Source organism: Chiloscyllium plagiosum, unplaced genomic scaffold (assembly GCF_037043375.1).
Source record: "Chiloscyllium plagiosum isolate Xiang-an unplaced genomic scaffold, Cpla_swu_hap1 HiC_scaffold_22, whole genome shotgun sequence".
In the NCBI taxonomy this organism is placed as follows: domain Eukaryota; kingdom Metazoa; phylum Chordata; class Chondrichthyes; order Orectolobiformes; family Hemiscylliidae; genus Chiloscyllium; species Chiloscyllium plagiosum.
In genome coordinates this window covers 29,712,620-29,724,749 of record NW_028270160.1, presented here as the reverse complement: position 1 = coordinate 29,724,749, position 12,130 = coordinate 29,712,620, and the positions used below count along the sequence as shown (strand labels likewise).

The following is a 12,130-nucleotide window of genomic DNA, read 5'->3' as shown; positions in this document are numbered from 1 at the left end:
AATGTTTTAAGACATCTGGTGGTTATGAAAATTGCAACATAAATGTAAGTCTTTATCTTTTCTTTCAGTCTGTCAAGTCAGCAAACAATTTTATATTACTGTCTGTACCAAGAAAACAAGCCGCTGCTCAATCTACTGTAAACAGTAACTTCTCTCTCTGAAGCTTTACTCTTGTATGCGTTTACATTCAAATTGAGAGTAAAATGTATCAATTTATTTTGAAAGCAATGGGATATACAGCACACTCCAGATGTCACAATCAATTACAAAACAATACCATCACATATAAAGGGAAAGAAAACTAGTTAATTCCCACTTCTAACTTTGAAACAAGCTAAATTGCATGAGATAACAAGAAGATAAGTTACAGCTGCCAGTACAGAGAAATATTCTATCACATTAAAGAATATACGTGAAAAGTATCAATCTCGATCCACAGGAAGCAAATATCCATCAATTAACCACCAAGGAGGGGACCGAGATCAATGAAATTAACTCCAACCTTGCATCCCTCGATAAAAAAACTCAAAATTTATGTTTTCTTAACAAATTGCTTGGAAGTTTTAAGTTAAATTAAATTAAATGATGACAAAAGATTTTGAGTTTGCCTCAGTATCCACTGAATGTGCAAGTATACTTAATACACTTTATAATTCCTTCAAAATTTTAACAATGTTAACAAAATTATCTAAGGTGGTGATATAATGATTCAGATACAATTACATCCTCTGGTTGTGACAATAATTTGGTGAGGAGGAATCACCAGATTATCAGTGGGAGGAGAGAGGCTAAGAGAAATTTCTTCACACTTGTTTGAGTATGGGACATTTGCCACAGGAAATAGTTGAAGCAATGCTTCAATTACGAGAAAAGCAGATTCATTTTGAAGCAAAGAATGATGCAAAGATTGTTGAAGGAGCTGGGCAGTGGGATAAGAATTTGTTCCAGCAAAGACCAGCTGAAGACACAATGATCCAAAGAACCACTTTCTGTGCCGCCAACACTCATGATTCTAGTTATTACGAAAATTCATTAATTTAAATGGGATGGCAGTTTGTCCAATTATTTCAGTCTTTTTCTACCTTGTGGTCAGGCTGTTGTTATCCAATGCACCTCTTGTTACTGTGCAAATTATACTCTCAGCATCCTTTTCATGTGGAGGTGAAGAAGAGGCAAATTCAGGAGAAGGACTAGTCAATAGAGAGCAGGAAAAGAAGAATTAGAAATTGGAACGCCCATATTCTTACTATTACTATTTTATAACAATATAAATATACTTATGGGAATGTATAAAAGCAAGATCCGTATACCTTTCAGTCTTTAATTCTTTCTTAAATCCTTTTTCAGTTATTTTGACCTCAGTGTTTGCACATACAGCAGGCAGAACCTCCTCTTCCTTTACATCTGTTAATGTGTGGAGAGAAGTATGGCTTTGTGTGGCTGATGGTTCTATTGCAAGTAAGAACTCATTTCCAAATTCATTATCAGACACACAAGATTGTTTCTTAATGGAATTTGAATCTATTCCAGCACAGCTCCCTGATGGTAGAACACCTATAATGCTTTCCTGTTCTTTAGCATCAATTTCTAAGCTGCTTTCAGTTCTGTCTCTGAAGTGCAATAAGAGCAGGTGTTCAGATGCACTGCTGGGTTCCTTGTTTTCAATGGTCACGGATTGGAGAACCTGCATTCCCTGTGACGCAGCATGGTTTTTACAATCTGTGCCTCCTGCTGAGATGATCTTGTTCTCCACATCCCCTGGGAGTTTGTCATTTCCTAAAGTAAAATCCATCTCCAAATTTAATTCCTTCTCACAGGTACGATGTGACATTAGAGTGTCATATTGTTGGCTATCCGAAGCTACATCCAAAAGCTGGTTTACTTTGACAGCTTCAGAAACAGCGAGATTGCAAAGAGGAAACTCTGTCTCTGAATCTGTTCCAAAAGTCTTGCCTTTTTTAATGCTCCCAAAACTATTCTCAGGAACACTTTCTTTTCCACTCAGGTTCAGGGTCTGTTGTTCTTCACTGCCATATGTTTGACTTAAAATTTGTTCTTTTGCTGTTGTATCACAATGTAGGGAATTACAAGTTAACTCCTTGGATTCTGGAATTACACTTTTAAGGCAATCTGTATTTGCAACAGCTATATTTTCTTTTGTTTCATTAATGGATATTTGTTGAGCTTCGCTGAGTGTACTGCTTGTCGTTTCCTGCAGTTCAGGAACAATATCAGAGCTGGATAACAACTGCACATTTCCTGGAAGTACAGAAATGTCTATACCCTTCTCATCAAAGCATGCTTTTTCTTTGAAGATACTCAAATTTTTTTCATCGTTGCTTGACTGTTGTTTAATGTCATAGCTGAAATGTAATAATTTATCCTCATTTTTCTCAGTAGCAAATTTCGGAGAGCTAGACAACAATTCTGTAGACTCTTGGACTAAAACATTCTCATTATCAATCATAATCTTGCTTGCCTCTTTGCTCTCGCTATCAATCAGAATGTTGCTTGCCTCTTTGCTTTTAGTGTTGCAAGTTTGTTCTGCCTCATTCTCAAAGTTCAATGACATTGCCTTCAACTCCACTTCTTCAGGGTCCTGACACGTGGGTGTCAGCTTCGTGGCTCCTAGGATGACACTTTCTTCACCAATTTTAAGGTTCTTCAGATCTTTTTCTGATCCTTCACTTAGGTTTTGGTCCTTGACACTGTCAAAATTGGAAGCCAATAAATAATCTTTTCCATTTCCTGGCTCATGAATCTGCAGGTTGGATTGAAATTTTGCTGTGTCTGAGGATGTAGTGATTTCAGTATCAGACTCTAATTTAAGCGTGTTCTTTTCTGAGATGCTCTCTTCTGTACTAACATCTGAAAGCTTTTCCCTCAAGTCCATATTATAATTTTTTGAAAGGCTAGATGGTAATATCAAGGTGGTATCTGAACACTGGTTATCTTCAATATTGTCAACTTCTTTCAAGGTTTCTGTCTTCATTCCACTGCTGCATATTTGCTGTTGCTTATTACTGAAAGCTATGAGTTCAGGAGTGACAGAATCCTGAAATATTGTTGGTGCCAATTCCATGCTTGCTGGATTAGTAATAGTCTCTACAGCACTCTGGAAGGAAGAGACAGCTTTTCCATCAGGTCTTACCTCTTCGATTCTATTGCCGCATATCTGCTGCTCATTACTAAAAATGGATACTGTCTCTACACCTTTTACATCAGGCATCTGAATATCGAGTATCAATTCTGTAGTTTCTGGAAACAAATCAGCTGCAATGCCAATTTGAAGGCTATCTATCCTTTCTGTCTGTTGGTCACCAGTGAAGCCCATTATATTCTCCGACAGGGCAAGCTGTGTGCAAGTTGTCAATTCCTTTCTCACTGTAAACTCAGAGTCTTCCACACTTGTGCTTGATACCTGCACAGTTTCTTCATGGAGGTTTTCTTTTGATTCATCAAATATGAGTTCTTTTTTTAGATCTCCATAAAAGCTTTGCAATTGTTCTTTTCCTTTTACTTCACCACGAATGGGGAGGCTAGCTGTCAGTTTTATGGCTCCTGCGGGTACAGGCTCACTGCCAGTCTGATAACACATGTCAGAAATGTCATCTTCCATTGCACTGATACCTGTTTGCAGCTGTTCATTCACAACAGACAGGGATTTTTTTGATGTGTTGGGAACCTGCAAATCAGGTGTCAACTCAATGACTTCTGAAACCATCTTAAGCCTGCAAAGATTTTCTTCAGAGACATTTTCTTTTGCCTCATTGCTACATACTTGCTGTTGTTGATTAGTAAAACTAGACAATGCTTCTTTCACTCCTTCTTGACAATGGGCCACTTCATGGGGAATTGGTTTATATGGGAGGTCTTTAGCTGTATCCAGTTGGAAGCCATGTATATTTTCAACATATATTTCCTCATTCTGTTCATCACAGCATTTTGTCTGCTTATTGTTTTCACAGCTGAGCCCCAGTAGATTTTCCACTGTCTCCTCTGTGGGACGATTCTCCGAGCCAGCTGTTAATTCTATCGTCAGTTTAGTTACATTTTCGACTCCAGTCGCAAAGCTGCACACATTATTCTCAGGGCTTTTTTCTTTTGTTGGACTCCTGCAGATTTGTGGCTGTTGTCTAAGTGCCAGAGACAGATCATAATCTTCTGCTTCATGTGCTTGAGGAATGGGTGGATTCTGCATCAATGTGATGGATTCCAGAAGGGTGGCTTTCAGACCTACCTGAAGACTGCTCATATATTCAGCAGCAATATTTACATTTGTTGCATTCTCACTGGTTTGCTGATGTTCCACATCAGGCTCAAGGCTCAATGCCTCTTTCAACATTTCAGAATTAAGATGCTGAGCAGGACATTCTGTGGTTGAGTGTTGTGGAATATTTTCTTCACCTTGTTGAAGACAACCTACATTTTCCCTAAAGTAATTGTCTTCTATTCCTCTTGTCAATATTTGCTGCTGTTTTCCATCAACATTAAAACCCAAAAGTTCCTGCTTCATTCCACTTGCACTGAGATCCAGAAGGGCGGTAGGGGTCAAAATAGTTTGCAGAGTTTCTGCATTCATTTCTGGGGACCGCTGTTTCAATTCAGTGTCCTGCAGCATTACAATAGCGCAGCCAAAATCCTTTGATGTCTTTTCTTTGGTTGTAGCATCCTGAAGATTCAGTGCTGATTCTGAGCTTGTTGACAGTGTAGTATCTACAAAACCTTCCTCACTTGTACTAAGATTCAGAAGGGCTTTAGGGGTCAAAATATTTTCTATAGTTTCAGTAGCAGTGAGAAAGCAGCACAAATTTTCTTCAGTCACTTCTTGTTTCCCATTCTCATCTACTTGCTGGTGTTCTCTGCTGCATCCAATTCCTGCCCCTTCCAGGTTTGTAATATCAGGAATCTGGCAGCTGACTGCTGACTTCCATGCTTCTGGAGTTGAAATGTTTTGAATGGAATTTTGCTCCCTTTCTTCCAATATTTTTTCTTTTATCTCACAGTCTGCCTGCTGTCTGCTGAACCCCAGTAATAGATTCCTATTTTCCTCCACCTCAGGTTTCTCTACATCAGTTGACAATTTAATAGTTTCTGGAGGAAAAGTATTTTCCACAGATACTAGAGACATTTCTGCATTCATTTCTGGGGATCTATACTTCAATTCAGTGTCCTGCTGCGATACAGTGGAGCAGCCAAAATCCCCTGATGTCTTTTCTTTGGTTGTAGCATCCTGAAGATTCAGTGCAGATTCCGTGCTTGTTGACAGTGCTGTATCTACAAGACCTTCCTGATATCTGTAAACCTCTCCCTTATAATCCTTTTGCTGTTCTTCACGAACAAGTATTTGTACCTCTTCCCCACTGAAGGGCAGTAAAGCCTCTTTCATTCCAATGTCAGCCACATGCTGAGAGGTCAGCAATGATTCCACTCCTTCTTGGTCAGTCTGAAAGCTGCACACTTTCTTTTTGGAGAGATTTTCTGTCATTTCTCCACATGCTACTTCCTGTTCGCTATCGTAAATCAGTGATAGATGTTCATTTCCTGTAGCTTTGGAACCAATGTTCTGGGTTGCAGAAAATAATTCCTTGGTTTGTTGGTACAGACTCATTTCTGCACCAATTGGAAAATCATAAATAGCACCCTCAGACACTGTATCTTGCTGCTCTCTGACATGTGTTTGCTGTTCTCCGTGGCTAAAAAATGTCTCTGTTAGTCCATCAGTACTAGGAATCTCTGAGCTGGGTGACAAATCTGTACTCATGGGAATAACCTTCACAGTATCTGTCTGAAGGTTCTGCATGTTGTCTTCAAAGTCTTTTCCTTTGACTATCTCACTGTTTGCCAGCTGCTGTTCATTGCTAAATCCCGTTAACAATAATTCTCTATGTTCCACTGCATCAGGATTTTGCATACTAAGTGGTAATTGAGAGACTTCTGAATTACTGCTTCTTCCAAGCTTCTGAGGGCTGTCTGATAACTTTGTGCAGAAGCCTTCTTTGAACACATTATCACACAAATCCTGTTGCTCATGAGCAAAATCCTCTGACATTCTTGCTTTAGTTGTAGCATCCAGAATAGTCAATGCCAATCCTGTGTCTGTTGAGTGAATACTATTTTCGAGACCTTCCTGAAGGCTGCCTACACTACCCTCATAATCCTTTTGTTGTTCTTCATTGATCAATGTTGGTAGCTGTTCCCTATTAAAGATAGGTAAGGCCTCTTTCATTTCAGTGCCAGCAGTACACTGAGGGACCAGCCATGATTCTACTCTTTCCGAAATCACATCTCGGCGATCTGTCTGGAAATTGCACACTTTTCCTTTACCAGGGCTTCCTTTGATTTCTTCCAGTCCTGTCAGTTGTATACTGCCATAGCTCAAACCCTCCTGTTCATTTGTCGTGTTTGTTGAGTCGATATTCTGAGGTGCAAGTGGTAAATCCATAGTTTCTGAAAACAAAGTACTTTCCATAACAGGACTGCATATATTTTTGTCAGACACTTTCTCTTGCTTTTCACTGCTGCATGTCTGCTCACTCCTGACAGACAAAACTGACTCTTTCACTTCAGCTGTACCGGGAAAGATCGAGCCAGCTGGCAGCTGCGTGGCTGCTGGGATTGTAATATTTTTTATCATCTGATTCTTGCTCAGATCTTCTTGACAGAGTGTTTCCACAACACATCTTGATGTTTGTCCAGTGGAATGGCTGAAATCCGATAGCTTCTCCACTGTTGCTTCTTTCGAGTCACTGTTTTGATCATTAGGCAATAACTCTCTGCTCTCTGCGAATATGGAACTTTCTAACTTAGCCTGTAAGTCACACTTGCTCTCATGTGCTTGCTCTTGAATAGTGCCAGATGACAGTGCCTCTTTTGTTGTAACTGTAATAGGAACCCCAGAGTTCTGTGGTAATTCCACATACTCTGTATGAGGGTTATGCACATTTCCTTCACAATCTTTTACTTTGCTGTTACTTGTCTGACATTGCTCAGTACTGAGAACCAATATCTCATCTACATTCACTGTGTGAGGAGTCCCAGAGCTTGGGGTCATCTCAACGGTGTCTAGCAACATCATGTTTTCCACACCCATGTCCTTTTGTAAGCAGGACAGCCCCTCTGCAAACATTTCCAAACAAACCTCAGTTTGTATCTCACCAGTATCTTCTCGCTGTTCACTCGGCGGTTTTATATTCCGTAGTTCTCCTTTCACTTTCTCTGAATCAGGAGACTGAGATCTAGGAGTAAGTCCCATTTTATCCTGCAGCAGCCTATTTTCTACCCCGGTTTGAAGGGTAGCCCTATTTTTCTCAAGCTGGTCATCTTTATTTTTGGTACTGCAGACCTGCTGGTCATTTTGGAATTCCTGGATGGAGTCCAAGTTCTGACAGAGTGGTGATTCAGATATTTTTGGAAAAGAAGAGATTTCCATGTCACCTTGTACTGTTGATAACTTTTGTTCCAAAAATTCTGTTTGGTCCTCACTGCCTTCTGTTTGCTGGTTACCATCATTGCAAAATCCTGGAAGTATATCTGGTGTGTCTTTTGAGTAACTACTCTGATTACTCAGTGCTAAACTGGCATTTTCTTGAAGATTCCACACATTGCCATCATAAATCTTTATTTTTGATTCACTGGCACAAATCTGTTCTTTATCATTGTAAACTGGTTCTGTTCCTATTGGCACCAATCCATCAATCGTTTCAGAGCTGATTGGAAGTACAACTTCTTTCATGTCCAACTCTTCTTCACAAGCATTACTTTTTGTCTCCTGATTACAAGTTTGACCCTGTTCACTGTCACAACTGAGAACCATTAGCATTTCTCCTGTTCCTTCAGTACAGGGATACTGCTGGCCTGACGGTAGGGCTGAAGTTTCTGGAATATTCTGTCTCTCGGTTACAAGGTTGCAGTCGCTTTCTGTGGAGAAATCTTGTTGATCTGTATTGTTTGCTTTCTGTTGCTCATCACCGACTGCTAACAGTATCACATTCAGTTGAGAAGGATCAAAATCTGATGTGCAGATAGACAATAGCTCCATGTTTGCAAGGCTTCGTTGATGTTCTGCGCTCGTCAGAAAACTGGACTCATTTTCTTCATTGATAGATGCATGGTGGTGATCAATACCATGACTTAAACTCAATTTATTCCCCTCCAGCACCACTCCCTCAGACAAATTTACTGCATATTCTAACACTGAAGTAGAGCCCTCTGTCTGTTTAAGGGTGACCTTTGGTGAAAGACACTTTTCTTCTTTATCAGTGACCACTTCTTTCACAAACTGCTCATTTTCAGCTTTGAGTTGAGGATGAATGACAGCATCGTTGCCTGTGATTGCCACATGCTCAGTACGTTTCTCTAAATGCACGGCTGTCAGATACATTGGGTCTTGGGTTTCGACCATTAACAAATTGCCTTTGCCACCTGCGCTTTTTGCAGGATTGTCCTCCCTGATGGTTTCTTCAGTTCCTGTTTCTGGCAACATGAGGCTGCACTTAGTCTCTGGAGCAGGTAACTGAACGCTCCCTAGCGTGCCCTGGGGTGAAAGATATGAGTCGTGCTCATCTGTTTTGTCCAGCTGCTCATCACAATGCAGTAGATCTGAGAATCTTTCCTTCACTACACTCACTGCAGCATTTCCTTGTACTGGTAAGGAGCTGGTTTTCAGGCAGTGACCAGTATCTATTGCCCCAAACGTATTTGTATCACCAAATATATAATTAACTTTAAAGGTGTCTCCTTCCAACACAGTGTCTTCCAGTGAAGACCACAAGCTATTTTTATCTTTAGTTAACAAAGGAACCTTTGGATCTGTGGTAATCTGAAGTTCTGTTTTCTCTTTGCATTCTGGTGATACATCCTTTTGCCTTCCCAGGATTTCTTGAGACGTAGCATTGAGCTTGCTTTCAGTGCTACTTTCAGGAGACTGGTCACCATTGTTTCCTGTTTTGGGGCTGTTAATAGTGGAAAAGTTTTAAAATTACTCGCTAAAATACCAACATCAACTCTGGCACAGAAACAGGTGGTAGTTCATTCAGTCCACATGCAGCAGAATTAATGTGTTGAAGCCAAGCACTGCATGCATTCAGGCAGTGATCAATTTGATGTTAAATTAGCAACTCCTTTAATCCCATAATCACTAGCCAGGAAAGTCCCACAATCAATCAGTATCTGACAAAGAAAAATCAATGGTCTTATTTCAAGCAGAAAATTATCAAAACGTTTCACACACTTTGTGTCAACATTAAAAAACCTCAAAATTATTTTTGCCGCATGCTGTATAAAAGCTGGCTTTATATCTCCATCCTTGCTATCATGACAGAAAGACAGTGACAATGGAGAAGCTTAAAAATACATATTCTGCAGCAAAAACAGAAAATTGTGGAACATAGGATTACAACAGAACCCACGTCATCTACCCAAAACCTCAACTCTACTCCCCTCTGTCCGAGAATGTTGCCTGTATGTCTCCAGTATTTTCCGCTTTCATTCCTACAGCAATTACAGCATTCTGCTACTGTTAGCAGTACTACATCTTATTCATAACAGTTCTACACAGAAAGAGAATGCCTCTTCTGACCATGAAAATCACTTAGCATTTCTATTAATTCTATTAGAAACTAGTTGAGTGTGTGGCGCTGGCACCTGATGAAGGGCTTATGCCCGAAATGTCGATTTCCCCTGCTCCACGGATACTGCCTGACCTGCTGTGCTTTTCCAGCACTGCACCCTTGACTCTGATCTCCAGCATCTGCAATCCTCACTTTTTCCCCATTAGATAATTAGCACTTCCGATCAGATCAACCCTAATATTCAACCCTAATATTTATGGGAAGGAGTGAAAATCCTCAGCAGTGGGCAGAAACAACCTTTTCTTTATTTGGAACTTTTTAAATTCTGTTTCTCCCCCACTAACCAGCCAGATTGATCATCTCTTGCGAGCTGTCAATTAAGAGAGACAGCAGCAGACAGCCATAGACCGGAGTGGCCAGGGAAGACTTTCACGTGGAAAAACGAGCTACACCATATCAATAACAAGAGGAAAGGAGGGAAAGATCACGAAGATTGAAGAGGGATTCAGACCAGTGAATCTATTGTTGTAGTTTCATGCCTCTGTTACATCTATTCTGATGCTTCTGCATTCCATACCAGTTCTTCTCATAAGTCTTCCTTTCTCCTTAACAATAATTCCTTTATACATCATTACTATGTGCAACAAAGCCCTCAATCATGTTTGGTCTCTTCCCATATTTCTGCTCTCAACCCTTACTCTCATTCCCAGAACAACAACAGAATTCCCCTTGTTCTCACCTTCCATCCCATCAGCCTCTAGATCTGATTTCTGATACCCCTAGTGTGGTGCCACCACTAAACAGGTCCTCCCCTCCCTTTTTAGAATTGCAAAGGAACAGTTCTCTCCACAATACTCTGGTTCATAACTCACTCAGTCTAAATATTCTTCTCCATGCCATCAGAACTTCATCTTTTGATTAGGCACTTTACTGCCTTCAAGACTCAACATTATAATCAACAATTTAGATCTTAACCCTGATCTCATTGTTGTGGTTCTGTTCGCCCAGCTGAGAATTTGTGTTGCAGACGTTTCGTTCCCTGTTTAGGTGACATCCTCAGTGCTTGGGAGCCTCCTGTGAAGTGCTCTTTTACAATACCTGTGCCGCTTCCGGTTGTCAGTTCCAGCTGTCCGTTGCAGTGGTCGGTATATTAGGTCCAGTTCGATGTGCTTATTGATTGAATCTGTGGATGAGTGCCATGCCTCTAGGAATTCCCTAGCTGTCTTCCTGTTTGTCCTATGTAGTGTTTTGTGCAGTCCTTGCATGGGATTTTGTACGCTACATTGGTTTTGCTCATGCTGGGTATTGAGTCCTTCGTTCTGGTGAGTTGTCTGAGAGTGGCTGTTGGTTTGTGTGCTGTTATGAGTCCTAGTGGTCGCAGTAGTCTGGCTGTCAGTTCGGAAATGCTCTTGATGTATGGTAACGTGGCTAGTCCTTTGGGTTGCGGCATGTCCTCGTTCCATTGTCTTTCCCTTAGGCATCTGTTGATGAAATTGCGGGGGTATCCGTTTTTGGCAAATACATTGTTCTTCTTCCTCTTTTTGCAGTTCTGGTGTACTGCAGTGTGTTGTGGCCCTTTTCAATAGTGTCTTGATGCAACTTCTTTTGTGTGTGTTGGGGTAGTTACTTTCGTAGTTCATGACTTGGTCTGTGTGTGTGGCTTTCCTGTATACCTTTGTGGTGAATTCTCCATTCGGTGTTCTCTGTACCAAAGGACTAGCTACAGAGGACAAACAGGAAGACAGCTAACGTTCCGTATCCATGAACACTAACTAGCCATGAAACGACACGACCAGCTATCCTTAGTTGCCACACACGCAGATGACAAGCAACATGAATTCGACTGGGACAACACTACTATTATAGGACAAGCCAAACAGAGAACAGCCAGGGAATTCCTAGAGGCATGGCACTCATCCACAGATTCAATCAACAAGCACATCGACCTGGACCCAATATACCAACCACTGCAACGGACAGCTGGAACTGACAACCGGAAACGGTAGATTCAAACCACTATAAATACCGGAGGAAACATCACTGAAGCGCTTCACAGGAGGGTCCCAAGTACTGAGGATGTCACCTAGACAGGGGACGAAACGTCTGCAACACAAATTCCCAGCTCGGCGAACAAAACCACAACAACGAGCACCCGAGCTACAAATCTTCTCACAAACCCTGACCTAATTGTTTAGACAACACCTATTGTAAACAATTATGCTTTCCCATTTACATCATCTCCGGATCCATCTTTTGTCATTTCAACCTTTTGACATGTCATCTCTTTCGTATTCCATCTTATGACAGACTTTGCATTTTGTTCTTTCTTCTGCATTTGTGTAAACATTCTTGCAGTTCTTTTACAAGTTCTGAGCTGAACCTTGGCAAGTTGGCAGAAGTGCATTCAGGAGTTGGTCTCTTTGTCTCATTCAGGGTCTCTTTGTTCAGTAATAGTCCCTAGGACCTTACCATTAATTGTATAAGTCCAGCTAAGATCTGCTTTCCCAAAATGCAGCACCTCGCATTTATCTAAATTAAGCTCCATCTGCCACTTCTCA

The 12,130-nt window shown here is 40.8% G+C and overlaps 1 protein-coding gene across 11 annotated transcripts in view; it reads right to left on the bottom strand.

Annotated features, from left to right (window-relative positions):
* Positions 1 to 12,130, bottom strand: part of LOC122547955 (uncharacterized) — a 281,415-nt gene that overhangs the window by 187,279 nt on the left and 82,006 nt on the right. For all 11 annotated transcript variants that reach the window (XM_087998904.1, XM_087998907.1, XM_087998903.1 and 8 more), the window contains 2 exons: positions 1,311 to 8,954; positions 1,083 to 1,190 (listed from right to left, as the gene is read on the bottom strand). In XM_087998904.1, the coding sequence (XP_087855030.1) occupies positions 1,083 to 1,190; positions 1,311 to 8,954 (7,752 nt within the window). The remainder of the gene's footprint in view (positions 1 to 1,082; positions 1,191 to 1,310; positions 8,955 to 12,130) is intronic.